Genomic DNA, 14,221 nt, shown 5'->3' with positions numbered 1-14,221 from the left:
TTTTTTTTAACTCATTAAACTCAGAATCTGATTCGGAGTCATTATCTGAATTATATAAAAAAAAAAGACAAGAGGGTAATTACTTGGAAAAAAGAAAGACTTGGGAACAATTTGTTTAAGAAATAACTTTGTGATGAAAAGAACAAAAATTATTATTGAATAGTCCAAAATCAGAATTTCCTCCCATTAATGCTGTTCCAATTTGGTTTTCATGTAACTTTCTATGTATTTTACTATACATAAGATAGAGACATTAAACAATTCATCTTAGAAACCCTACTAAAACATAAATAATGTAGAATGTACTTCAACACACATAGCCTCACATAAATTTCTTATCGTTTAAAGGTAAGGAAAATCCATGTCATAGGCTCAAGTATAGGGGGTGACTTTACAAACTAACTATCCGGCTTGTAAAGCTTTGTAAGCCACAATTTTCTACTTACTTAGTAGCCAACTATAAAAAAACTCCTGTGAACATCTTCTGTTATTAAATAAGGTGTGTGTGAGTCACTGATTGTCATTAATTATCGAATGTTTTTGCGCACTTACAATTAGGCAAAATTAAAAATAGCTTTGTCAGTTTATAAACATAATATGGAATTTCTATGGAATAATAACATAGGAATTTCTAAAGTGCTTATAGAACAAGGTGGATCTGTTTTGAGGTGGATTATTGCAGAAAAAGCTGTGTGACTACTTTAATAATAATAATTGACTTTTCCTCCCTCTCAAATATTAATAAAAAATTAATATATTTAAAAATTACTAAATACATCTTTTTTTTCTAGTTTCTTTTTTTATAACTTAAAACAATTCATTTTGGAGCAAAGCCGTAATGAAATAAAATAGCGATAATTGAACTTTCTATAAGATACATATGGCAATAAATACAAAAAAGAGAGGAGACAAGCCTTTACTCATTCACTGTTTTTTAACCAGATTGCACTTAGGACTAATAATTCGCCTAGAAAATCTTTGTAATATAACTAAACCATCCACCAATTTTCATTAAAGTTAATTTAATAGATTTCACATAATTTTGCAATCTAACACTCCACCTACTAAACATACTTTATAGAATTGGAATTTTGTGTTTGTATATGAAGACCACACGGAAGAAAGGTGAAATGTCACAAAGAGGTTAATTCGAGAAAATTGAATTTTTAACTTTCAAACCCTAAACATCATCATACAATTAAATATTTTGCATACTTCTTTATTTAAGTAGTCTTCATACTTATTTTGTAACGTATTATTTAATCAACGGAATTTAAAATAAAACACAAAACTTAGAAACATTGCTTTATGTAAACACAAGTCACTACAAACACGGGAAAAAAGCGAAATATGTGACAACAATTTTTTTTTCTGATCTTCATTTGTCTAGCTTTTATTATTTTCTCCTCATTTTGTTTACGTTTTTGTTGTTTTTGTTGTAAGGTAAGCCTCTATAGAACGATCTAGCCCTTTCAGATGTGCAAAACTGACTCAAGTGGACCCGATCGTTAAATTTTTCCTTAGAAATTTTCCTTAGCTCTAAAAAACATCTCTATGAAAAAAGAGAAAAGGAAGGGAATTTTTAAAACAAACTCACCTGTATATAATTTTGGTGGCAAAATAAACTGGCTCTCGGGTAGTTGCACCTCATCGGAATTTGTAAATGGTTTGCGTATAATTGACGTCTCCCATTGTCCATTATAGGAATCTCGGTGTTTGAAAAGGCGTGGATGATCTTTCAATATTTCGAGTTCTCTGATTGGTCTTGATTTATATGTTGGTTTAGCTACGTAAATTTTGTCCAAGAATAGTAACCAGTTTCTTATAAGTGATTGATCGACCTCTACGACATCGAACGGATTTGGTTTTACTCGACATGATCTAATTTCCGTGTACCAATCCTCAGGAAGTTCAGCCATAATTTTTTGGTTTATCACACCCATATCTCGATCGCACTCCATGTAAGAATGACCTCGTATTGGGAAGGTTATTTTGATTGAGTCCAACCTTTTTGCAGTATTAACTACATAGTGAAGATAACGGAAAACAGTGAAGTTTTTATTTTGGCCGCCACATGAATCACAGAATATGTGGAGGTGACGAACTGACAGATCAAGCTGAACAAAGATAAAATGGTGCAGAAATGAAACTACTTCGTTTGAACCTTTGCCTCCTATGGTTTCTGGAAAACAATAAAATGTAGCATTTCCTGTTGACAATACATGAATATTAAAGGAGTGAAGCGTCAGTTGTCTCTTATAGTAGACGTCGTTTGTCGGAATATTTGGAGTGGATAAATTTTTTTCAAAATCCATAGATACTGCTTCACAGTTAACATTCTGCATTGCTGCTTTCCTTGTCCTTCTCTTTATTTCATAAAATGCTTCCGCTTTGGATTTGTGTAGGCTATTTGACAAAGTTATTCGTTTTATCTCAACTTCTATCTTTTGTTTTTCAGAGGCATCAATTGTTTCATTCAATTTATTGTGAAGGGCCTTAAGTTCAGCCAAGAAATGATCGCAAGCACTACACGTATCACTCCGCGGATAGCCGAAGCTAATGTTAAAATGCTTATTCAAGATTTGTCGATATGTTTCGTAAGACAAAGGAGCGCCCTTATCGGATTTGTACATAGTGTACATTTTCTTAATATTTAAGTCATCCGGAAGGTACATTTTCTTAGTTTTATTTTTACTATAATGGCTTTCTCTTCCTTTAAAACGCTTTATGTGTTCAATAACTTCATCTAGCTGTTGTTTTGGTAATGCGTGTTTTTTGGATTTTTTCCGCGTTTGTCAATTGGTGCACTACCAGTAGCTTTTAAACTTTTTTGAATATTTTCAAGCCTCTTCCGACCAATGCCATGAAGGCTTAGAAAAGCTTTAAAAAAAACTGGGACGTCAGTAGTTTTATCGTCAGTCGTTATTCTAACTCTAAAAGAATACGTTGCATCATGCAATCTTGATGTAGCTTCATCTCGGGCTCTTCTTTGCTTTACGGGCATTAACGTTATTAGGCCTGCCAAGTAAATATTTTGTTCATCACGCCCCATAAGGTTAAAATTGTTTATAATGTTTGATCGATTTTGTTGATCTACTGTTTTGAAACACTTAAGTCTCTTACATTGACAATCGTCACCTGTTTCATGGCTCTGTTGTCTTAACCGCTTCATTACTTCATTTATTCGATCTGTAATTTTCCTTTTTCTAGTGTTTTTTCGCGACACGTATCATCTCTTTCACTATCCGTCATTTTAGAACACAATAACACGCACTTTATTTAATGAAGGCTAATCGAAAACTAAACGTTTTTAGTAAACAAAATGCGGCGTGTACTCCCCCGACGTCCCGACAAGCACTGACATTCCACCTTTCTCGGATTTACGCGAGGACCATTCGCTTTTCTTCCCTGTACGAAGAATTTTATAACGTGTTTTAAGCTATGAGGATTCGTCTTTTTCCCATGTTTGAACGACCCACATAAAACTACTACTAAAAACCTACATATTGCTGCTCTGAACAAAAAATAATCAAAAATTGACATTTCGCCTTTCTTCCGTGTGGTCTTCATATGTAATTGAGTAAAAGGTACTGGGTTTTTTTTCTGGTGCTAGAAATACTAATTTCAGGGCTCTCATATGTAGTTTCTGATTCAAAATTTTATTTATTGTTTGTGCCTTGTACCCATTGTTTACTGCTATTAGCTTAATGATATTTATATAGTCCCGGGACTGAACGAGAAGGGGAAGCATAGCTTTCTTATGCACGGTGCGATGGTGTTTAATTTATTTATTTAATTTTTTTATTTTACTTTACTTTATTTTGTTTTAGTTTATTTTATTTTATTTCAATTTTATTACATTTTATTTTAATTTGATTTTATTATGCTTGATTTTGGTTTATTATTTTATTATATTTTATTTCATTTTATTTTAGTTTATTTTATTTTATTGTATTTCATTAAAGAAACATGCATGGGATTGAGTTAACTGTGTCAGGTAGTGTGTGGTCGCGTGATCTTTCACGTTACAATTCTTATCGTTGCGTTTCATCGCGAATTTATTTTTTCACATCTCTGCGTGACAAGAAAGCTATGCTTCCAAAAAACTAAAAGAGTGGCTGTGGAACTGATGCTATTTATGTGCGAAAGTTGAGTGAGCAACAGGAAGCAATACATCAAATTTGGTAAGTAAATTTAATGAATTTATAATTCAATACAGATGTATACTAAGCTTTTAAAAATTGCTTATGCCCTTTAAAGTACAAGTTTCTTCCCTTACCATAGCAGAGTATTTTGTTCCATGAAGTATGTGATGTATGCTTGTCTGATTCCTTTGGCGATTTGGCTTGCATTGTTACTGCCTATACTAAAATTCAATAACCTATGCAGGAGACGTAAACATTAGCAGATAGGCCTTTAACTTTCTGGTGTAATTTATGAAATTTAATTGTAAAATAGATCTTTGGCATCTGAAAATTTGAAGATATTTTTTCCTGCAATATCATTTTTAATATTTGCCCAGATGAGTTCTATGAGGTTGGTGCCATTTTATCAATTACGTATTTATCATAAAAATTTTTGTTTGTTTACAATTGAAAGAAGCTGTACTTTAAGCATATGTTAATCTAATTTTATATTTTTGGAATGGAGCCAATTCTGGATATTGCTTTTTTTTAGATGCACTTGTTGGTATTTTCTCTATTTTATGAAAATGGTATGTTGCATTATCAAGAACAATGACCAATTTGTCTTCTAATATTAGTAAGACATTGGAAAGAAAATTATCAAAAGGTTGACCTGTCATCTCTTCATGGTAATCATCAGACTTATTTGACTCAATTGCTCAGAGGGCATTTGGAACAAATCCATTGTCGCTGCCAATGTGATAAATAATCAAAGTCTTTTACCTTCTCCTAAAAATTTAAGTATTTGTAAGTTTTAAGATTTGAAATATGTAGAATATAATAAATTAACTAAAGGATTTCTAAATGCCGTTGTTAATCCCTCCAAAAAAGTTTGTTTAGATGATTTGACTGTAGTGTCTACCCATATTTTATATTTTGTAAGCGCAGCATTTAACCATGTCTCATCCAGATAATAAATTTTGCGCTCCTCTTCTCTATAAGTCCTTATAGAGAAGAGAAACGTCCTGTCTAATAAAACGGCGTTTCTTCCCCTGCATTGACATTGAAAATAAAGTTTTTTAAATATTCTATAAAATTTAACAAATCTGGGTCACCGCTTCTTCTTTGTCAACCATTTTCCATCCACTCCTGAATGTAGGTCTCTCCCAATTGCTTCCATCTTTCTCTATCTTGCGCCAATCTAATCCACTGTTTGCCTGCCACTGTTCTTATGTCATCTACCCATCTTTTTTGAGGTCTTCCCGTGCTTCTTGTTGTCGTCCTTGGTCTCCATTCTAGAATTCTCCGTGTCCACCTGTTGTCATTATATCGGGCTACGTGACCTGCCCAGCGCCATTTCATTTTTGCAATTTCTTCCACAACATCCCTAATCTTCGTTCTACGTCTTATCTCGGTGTTTCTAATCTTGTCTCTTAGTGATATTCCAAGCATGATTCGTTCCATTGCTCTTTGCGTTGTTTCTAATTTTTTAGCAGATTTTTTGGTAAGGGCTACTGTCTCCAAGCCGTAAGTACAAACTGGTAGTATGCATGTGTTATACACCTTTTTCTTTAAGTTTACAGGAATGGAGGTGTTTTTCAAGATATATGCTAATTTGCCGAAAGCGCCCCATGCCAGTTGTGTTCTTCTTTTAATTTCAGCATCTTGATTTGGTTTTCCTAGTTTGATAACATGACCTAGATATACATAATGTTCAACATTTTCTATGGTATGATATTGTATTGTTATATTTGTCTGGTCTCGGCTCAGTATTTTTGTTTTGCTGTAGTTCATTTTTAAGCCTACCGCTCCTGAAACTGCATTTAATTGTTGTAACATATCATTTAGTTCTTGGATATTATCGGCTATTAAAACTATGTCATCTGCGAATCGCAAGTGGTTTAAGTATGATCCGTCGACGTTGATACCCTTATTGTTCCATTCTAGTTTCTTAAAAATGTCTTCTAGAGCAAGGGTAAATAGTTTGGGAGAGATGGTGTCTCCTTCTCTTACTCCCCGTTGTAGTCTTATGGGATTAGTTTTTGTGCTTTCGTCCAGCTTTATCTGCATGGTGGCATTTTCATATATGTTTTTAATTATGTTAGTGTATCTTGAATCTATACGTGCATTTTCTAGAGATTCAAGCACTGCCCATAATTCGATGGAATCGAATGCTTTATGGAAATCGACGAACGCCATATGAATTGGAACATTATACTCGGTGCATTTTTCTATCAGTGTTCTTACGGTGTGCAAGTGGTCTATGGTACTAAAATGTTTTCTGAATCCAGCCTGCTCGATAGGTTGATAGAAATCGAGCTTATGTGTTAGGCGGTTGGTTATGATTTTAGTTAGTAGTTTATACAGATGTGAGAGCAAGGATATTGGTCGGTAATTCTCGATGTTTGCTTTGTCTCCTTTCTTGAATAGTAAAATGACTTCGGAGTTGTACCATTCTTGAGGAATCTTTCCTTCATCAATTACTTTATTAAATAAAATATTTAATACCTGTTCTATTTTTCTTCCACCGATTTTCAACATTTCGACTGTAATTTTATCCTCTCCCGGACATTTATTCGTTTTTAGTTGATTTAAGGCCATTCTTATTTCATAGTCGGTTATGTCCGGTATTTCTTCTGAGCCGGTGTTAATTATTGTTCGTTCAGTACGTCGTTGTTGTGGTTGTGTATTTGCCGAGTATAATTTAGTGTAGAATTTTTTAATGGCCTCGATTATTTTCTTTTTGTCTCGGACGGTGACGTTTTTCTCATTTTTTATTTCTATGATTTTTCTTGTGCCGTTTGAGTTTTTTGCTTTGAGTACTTTCATATTGCAGTTATCTTTTATTATATTTTTTATTAGATTGTTAGTATAGTTTCTATGATCGTTCCTAATTTCTTTCTTCACGTTTTTGTTTAAACTTTTGAAGCTGTCCGAAGTTCGATCTGTTCTGTTTCGTCTTTCTTTTAGTAATTTAATTGTATTAGGTTGAAGTTTAGATGTTTTGGCTGTTTTCGTGTTTGAGCATATTTTCTTAACCGATGTTGTTACAGTTACTTTTATTTTATTGGCTAGTCCGTTTATATCCATTTGTCTCAGTGTCTCTACTGATTTTAGTCTTGTGCTTAGCTCTTTTTGGTATTCCGTTTGTTTTTGAAATAGGACATCGGTGGTTGGGTATCGTTCTCGTTTAATAAGTTGGTTTCGTTCTACTCTCGTCTGTATTTTAATATTCGCTCTAACCAATCTATGGTCACCGCTTACCTCCTTTAAATCTCTATCCACGATGGGTATTTCGTTTCTCATAAAAAAATTATTAACCTGTCTTCTAATTGCATTTTTGTCAACATCAACAAACTTTTATTTTCTCTGTCAAACAAACTTTTGGTCCAGCGAATTGATAATTAGTTTTATATTCCTTAATCATCGTAAATACACTTCGATCGCAAACTCCAACTTTACTCACCACTTTATGTACAATATCTTCAACTACTAATCTGGGATTTTCTATTGTTTCATATTTAAACACATTTAAAATTATTTCTTTCACTTCAGCGCTAAGAGGACTTCTTGTATATAGTTTTCGAGGAGGACTTCATGTATTTTCAACTAATTCATCAGCAGAATCAGTGGACGACATTTTAGTTTTCAACAACAGTAATCACGTATACTGTTTAAAGTCGTTATACAGATAAAACTAAATACATACTTAAATAGTTTTAAAAGGCTCAACAAATAATAATTATTACTAGTTCAATATTAACAGCATAAACATAAATTGTCCTTTAACCATCAAAACGACAAAACATTACTAACAAATCGATTCAAAATACAATACTTCAATATCATAATAGTAAAGCCGACGAACCAGTATAAGTTGCCGACGACGTCGAGTAGCAATTTTTTCAGCAAAGTAGAGATGGCTATTTCGTTTAGTTTTTGAATATTCTTGGATAATCGTTACTTGCATAATCGTTTAAATTATTCATTAATTTAATTAATATGATTATTTTTTCACCAACTATGTATTCATTGATTACAATAATTTATATACTTTGCAATAAAAACTAATTTGAATAATGTACTTTTACTATCGGAACGAGTAGATAAATTTTGAACATCTTTAACAGTTAAAAATAATTATATTGTTTACACGCCCTGTCTGCATCGCTTATTGAAATTTAGTTTAGCCTCGTCACTGGATGTAGGATGTTGATATTTTGTCTCCATTCACCCAGTATTGTATCTCCTGTGTTAAAATCTTCTCTGTCCACTGCTTGTTATGTATAGTGACTTGGGGCTTGGGACAGCCAAACAACTATCGATAGTATCAGGTTTCAACTCTATGGGCCTTGAAAACAATCTAAATCACCAGGCATGTGTGTCAAAAGCATTCTCTGACACTGGTCTGGCGCGGTAAAGACGATAATTGAATATTTTTTCTTAATCACTTAGTCAGTGGTTACTGAATGGCTTTATAAGATCTAGTCTTAGAGGAAAAGCGTCGTCCCAAACGATAACAGAATTTTTTTTAAAAATTATTTTCCATTGCATTTCTTCCTACGTCAATAGTATGTTACTGTAGGTTTTATTGTAATTTTAGTAAAATGAACCTGAACAGGGACGTCTCTTGATTACAACGCGATAACCATCCATCGCCCCACAGCTTACAGGGAAATTCCAGCGTTGAAGGAGTAACTTTTCAGTTTCTTTCATCATCATCAGCAGCAGCTCGACAACCCTTTCTGTTTTCTTGTTTCTGTTTTCAGATCTTGTTTCACTTGTTCCATGTATCTAAGTTGGGTCTTCCCTTTGACCTTCTCCCTACTGGTGTTTGCCTCATTATATGTTTTGGTGTTTCAGTCTCCAACATCCGTTCAACATGGCCCATCCGGCGCAGACGTCCGATCTTTATGGATGTTATGACCTCGGCTTCATTGTATGCTGTGTATAGTTCAAAATTATATCTTCTGCGCCATATGTCATTTTCTCTCACCCCCTTATATATGTGTCTAAGGATTTTTCGTTCAAACGTACCTAATAGGTTCTCATCGCTTTTTGACAGTGTCCATGTCTCTGATCCATATAAAAGGACCAGTTTTATCAGGGTCTTGTATATTTTGCATTTAGTTTTTCTTGTGATGTTGTTAAATCTGAGATTTTTAATTAGTCCATTATATGTTTTATTAGCGATATGGATTCTTCTCTTAACTTCTTCACTGACATTGTTATCTGCGGTAACTAGTGAACCTAGATATGTAAAATTTTTCACGCTTTCGATGTTATAGTCTCCTATTGTCAGATTCTGTAGGTTTCTTTGGCTGTCGATTTGCTGGCCTTCATATATTTGGTTTTTATTTCGTTAATGTTTAGGCCGCTGTTTTGTGCCGCTCTTTCTATCGCATTAAATGCTTCTTGCTCTTTCAGTTTCTTTCCAATCTTCAATATTGTTTTTAGTACCTGAAAGGACAATAATGTTTTTAAGTACTTATGTTGTACATTATGTTTTAATGAATAAATTAAAATCTAATGTATTATCAATTTTTGTTCTTTTTTCAGGAACTAAACCAAACTCAAAATTCAGCCGACACCATTGACCTCGCTATGTCTGGCATTCCCAACTCCACTTTTAAAGTAAATACCGCTCACTCGTCTGGATTTATTGAGCAACCTGAGCCGTTAAGAAAAAATGTAGAAATTGATAAATTCGACAATGAGGAGATACCCCAACTAATTAAGAAGTTGAACGACATTGTAAAAAATACTGTTGTGGATAAGCCACTTGATCTCTTTGGCAAGTATGTAGCAAGTGAACTCCGTCAGTTACCAAAGCGAGCAGCCATCTTGCTGCAGCAGGATATTCAAAATTGTATTACTCGTGCTAAGTTGGACATATTGGATGATGCGTCAGTCAAACAGTCTCCTCAATCAATGGCTTCCGCAGCTGGTTCTTCAAAACGACGAAGGAGCGATGACTAATACGTTTTCACAGATTATGTAAAAGATTTCATAAAATAAATTCTTTGAAATAAACTACAATAAATTATTTTACTCCTCTTGTGCACAAGCTACTGTGAGTACACATGGCTAGTTTACAAGCTAGCTCGCTCAGAAGCCGGCAGTTCAACTTCTTCGCCGACGCGGTTTTTTTACAGGCAGCTAACGGAACGAGTTCATCGAGTACACTGGACTTCAACTAGTTGACGAGATGCTTTTGAAAAAGAGAGCGAGTAGCTTGTTGAGCCTTAATACGCACTGATGCTAGTTTTATATTTTGCTATTTCCCTTCAATGATTTGATAAAAGAAACAGGCAATAGTATCTATCATAAAAAAGGAAGAACTATACAAAGTTGTTCAAGCGACCCCTCTCGAATTGGCTTAATTTTTTTTGCAGGCGTATTCTATGCTATGAAATATGATATATCAAGTTTCAACCCTCCACATCCAAAATAGTAGGCATTTTATCACTCTTTCTTGCATAGCGGGATCTAGATATTCAAAAAAACCCAAAACTATATTTTCGATGTAAAATTTTTCGTAGAACACGATCCCGGTGTTAAACTTAGCCTAACTATCAAGGAAAATGTGAAAAACCTTTTTCTTAAAAAATCATCTCAAAAACATTTTTTTTTTCAAAATTTAGGGAAAGTTGTTATAAGGTATATACTTAAAGGTAAAAGTAAGCACAGTTTTTTTCAAAATTAAGGAAAGTTGTTATAAGGTATATAGGTATAAAGTAAGCACAGCTCTTATATCAGAGGATGAGATGGTATAACATTCACTTGAATGACCAAATTCTCATTTTTTTCAAAATTTTCAAAAAAACTCTTTTTTGAGAGTTTTCTGCAATTTCTCCTTATTTTTTCAACCCAAATGTCATTCTGAACACATATTTAGATTCCCCACAAAATTTTACATAAAATAGTGTGTTTTAATTTTATATCATTTTCAGTAATTAATTAGATATCTTGAGTACTTCATTGAAAAGAAGAAAATCATTATATTGCAATTCTCACAATTGTAATTTATTAGTTGTAAATTATTACATCTGCAAAATAATACAACATAAATTAATAAAACTATTGTTACGATAAATATGAGTCATATTTAACCTGTAAACATTTTGTTATTCTAACTTGTGTTCTAGGTCAACACAGGTCGCCGAGGGGATTCCAGAACAACGGCTCTTTAATATAGAGGAATTCTCATAATCTTTTCTCTGCAATTTTAATTTACACGCAAGAATTATGTGTACTAGAAAAACGCCAAAGATCCTAAAAAAGAAGTAGGATTAATATTTATTTACTAGAAACCACTCACAATTTTCAATTTATTATTTTCATAAACTGCTAAATAATTATGATGTGACTCATAATATTGTTTATTCTTGCTTGAAAAATAATAATTAATTATGAAAAATTATTTCCGAGTAGGAAAATTTTAAATAACTCACTCAATGGCTCACTGTTTCACTGCGCATGACAAGTTGGCATTTGGGTTGAGAAAAGAATGAGAAATTGCAGAAAACTGTCAACAAAAAAGAGTTAAGATTTCGGAAAAATTTGGTATTTGGCCATTCAAGTGAATGTAATACCATTTCATCCTCTGATATAAGAGCTGTGAATATTTTAAAGTGCTTAAAGTATATACCTTTATAACAACTTTTACTAAATTTTGAAAGAAAAAAAAAAGATATGTTTTTACATGTTTTTTTTTAAGAAAAAAAGGTTTTTCAAATTTTCCGAATTTTCCTTGATAGCTGGACTAATTTTAACACCGGGATCCTGTTCAACGTAAACCTTTACATCGAAAATGTAGTTTTGGATAGTTTTTTGAGCATCTAGAACCCGCTATGAAAGAAAAAGTGATAAAATACGGAAAAAAATTATATGATTATATTTTATAGTATCTATAGAATACGTTTGTAAGTTTAAGCCAAATGAAGAGGGGTCACCTGACCAACTTTGGATAGTTGACGTGGAATTACCATTGAGCGTTACTCAAACATTTGATTTCATATTTATTTTATTAACTAAATTGATATATTTTGTTGTTTATACGATTATCTGCAATATAGGAAAAAGAAGATAAAGAACGGGAGCAGCGAGAAAAATCAGACAAGGAACGTAAGTATCGAGATCGAGATAGATCCCGATCCAGACGTTCCAGGTCCAGATCTAGGAACCGGAAGTCGTCTAGGGACCGCTCAAGTCGAAACAAAAAATCTAAAAGCAGGGATCGAAATTCCAGAAGCCGCGACAGGAAATCCAGAAGTAGGGATAGAAAATCGAGAAGCGTGGACAAAAAATCCAGGAGTCGGGATAGGAAATCCGGCAGCCGAGATAGAAATTCACATAGCAGGGATAGAAAGTCAAGAAGTAGGAGCAGGGAGAAGAAATCAGCGAGCAGATCTAGGGATAGGGTAAGCAAATCTAGGAGCAGGGATAGGGATAGAACCAGGAGTAGATCGGCATCAAAACCAAAGGAAGACGTTCCCAGAAATGGTGATGTTAGTCCAAAAGCTGCAGTTAATGGTGGGAGGGAAGATTCTGAAACAGAAAAGCAGTCGAGGTAAGTTTTTTATGAAAAAAATGCATCTTTTAATTTTAGGATTCTGTCTTCAAAGTGTTTTGTTTGTGAGTCTTCCTATATTTTGGTGGCCTTGTGCTGCTATGTTTCTAGTGAAATTTTCTCTAAATATTGTATTTTCCATTTGTCCAATTGTCTCCAAAATTACAGGAGCTAGAACTATACCGATGATTTCAGTATGGTCCATATATAAAAATCGTTTTGATCTGATCATATACAAGCCACATTTGCTAGTTCAATTATTATTGGAAAAAGTCGTAATTTAAGGTCATATTTTTAAAATACTTAAATCTTACAACACGCAGGCAAATACGACCTTGTTTATGAGTTTTATTACATTCTTGACAAATAGATCACCTATATATGTTACAAAAGTAACAAAAAGAGCTTCAATATGTTTTAGATTAATTTTTGTTCTTTAAATTTGTATTATCAATAAATAAATCAGACAATTTTGTATACAGTAGACTCGCGATTATCCGAAGTAATTGGGACCGTCACTCGGATACGGAAAAAACTCGGTTAACACCGAGAGTGGTTGTACTGGTAGAAAAACACGTAAATAACAATAACTGTGGTTATTTTAATGAAGATAAAAACATTTAGCTTATCAATATCACTGTTTAAAAAAGTCGTTGCTTCATTCTTCTTTTTAAAGCAGCGATGTTGCGCCAACATTGAAAATGAAGTACATCTACTACTGGCGTTGATTCAAGAGGTGCTTCAAGGGCCTTAAACCCATCGGAATGAGAAATCTTTTGAGTTATCTTATATGTTTCTTATTCTTCATGGTTGATGTTTAGAACTAGATCGGCAATTGCGTCAACTGTCAGTTTCATTTCTTCATCTCCGTTCATCCAATCGATGACGTCTTTCTTTCCGATTGGCTAGGTTAACTATAGTATCAACTTCATAGTCATCAGTTTTTTTTAAGGTTCGGTGCTTTGTTTTCTTTCTGAAATATTTTTTTCCATGATTTTTGAATATTAGACACTTTTACGTCGACCAATGCAGATGCAATCCAATAGCAAACATCTTTAATAATCGTGATCTTCTTAAATGCGTCAATTAAAGTCAGCCCATCATTCAGCCTGTTTAGCAGTACTTGAAGCCTCCGCCGATCATTCCTATTCATTGCTTCTATAACGCCTTGGTCTAGGAGTTGGATGACAGACGTTTTTATAGGTGGTAGGTAAGCAATTCAGTTAAATATTTTTGAGTGCCATTGGATTTTTGGATTTTCCTATTAAAAGAGATATTAATTTTAATGAATCAGAAGCAATTTTGCAGATCATGATTGTGACTCTCTCTTTGCTTTTCTTGTAACCTGGTGCAGTTCCTTCATTTTTAGCAGCTAGTGTTTTCCAAGGAAGCATTTTAAAATTAAGGCATGCCTCATCACAGTTAAATATTTGGTCTGAAGTCAGTATCTCTTAGGATAATGTCTTGTAATTTTTAATAAAATGTTCCAATTTCAATTCTTTTTCTTCTCGCGACTAGGATTACT

The 14,221-nt window shown here is 33.4% G+C and overlaps 2 protein-coding genes across 6 annotated transcripts in view; one reads left to right on the top strand and one right to left on the bottom strand.

The window, feature by feature from the left end:
• The window catches only part of LOC140431214 (uncharacterized), a 42,791-nt gene that overhangs the window by 6,109 nt on the left and 22,461 nt on the right, over nucleotides 1–14,221 (top strand). For all 5 annotated transcript variants that reach the window (XR_011949641.1, XM_072519143.1, XM_072519146.1 and 2 more), the window contains exon 5: nucleotides 12,203–12,696. Coding sequence is in view for 4 of the 5 variants with exons in the window: in XM_072519143.1 (XP_072375244.1) it covers nucleotides 12,203–12,696 (494 nt within the window). In the remaining variant the exon portion in view is untranslated. The remainder of the gene's footprint in view (nucleotides 1–12,202; nucleotides 12,697–14,221) is intronic.
• On the bottom strand, nucleotides 581–3,710 carry LOC140431213 (uncharacterized). The gene is made up of 2 exons (XM_072519141.1): nucleotides 1,598–3,710; nucleotides 581–1,539 (listed from the first exon to the last, which is right to left on the bottom strand). The coding sequence occupies exons 1-2, from the start codon at nucleotides 2,673–2,675 to the stop codon at nucleotides 1,397–1,399; spliced, it is 1,221 nt and encodes a 406-aa protein (XP_072375242.1). The 5' UTR covers nucleotides 2,676–3,710; the 3' UTR covers nucleotides 581–1,396.

Source organism: Diabrotica undecimpunctata, unplaced genomic scaffold (genome assembly GCF_040954645.1).
Source record: "Diabrotica undecimpunctata isolate CICGRU unplaced genomic scaffold, icDiaUnde3 ctg00000593.1, whole genome shotgun sequence".
NCBI classification, from domain to species: Eukaryota; Metazoa; Arthropoda; class Insecta; order Coleoptera; family Chrysomelidae; genus Diabrotica; species Diabrotica undecimpunctata.
The sequence above is the reverse complement of the archived record's forward strand: the minus strand, read 5'-3'. Positions and strand labels throughout refer to the sequence as shown.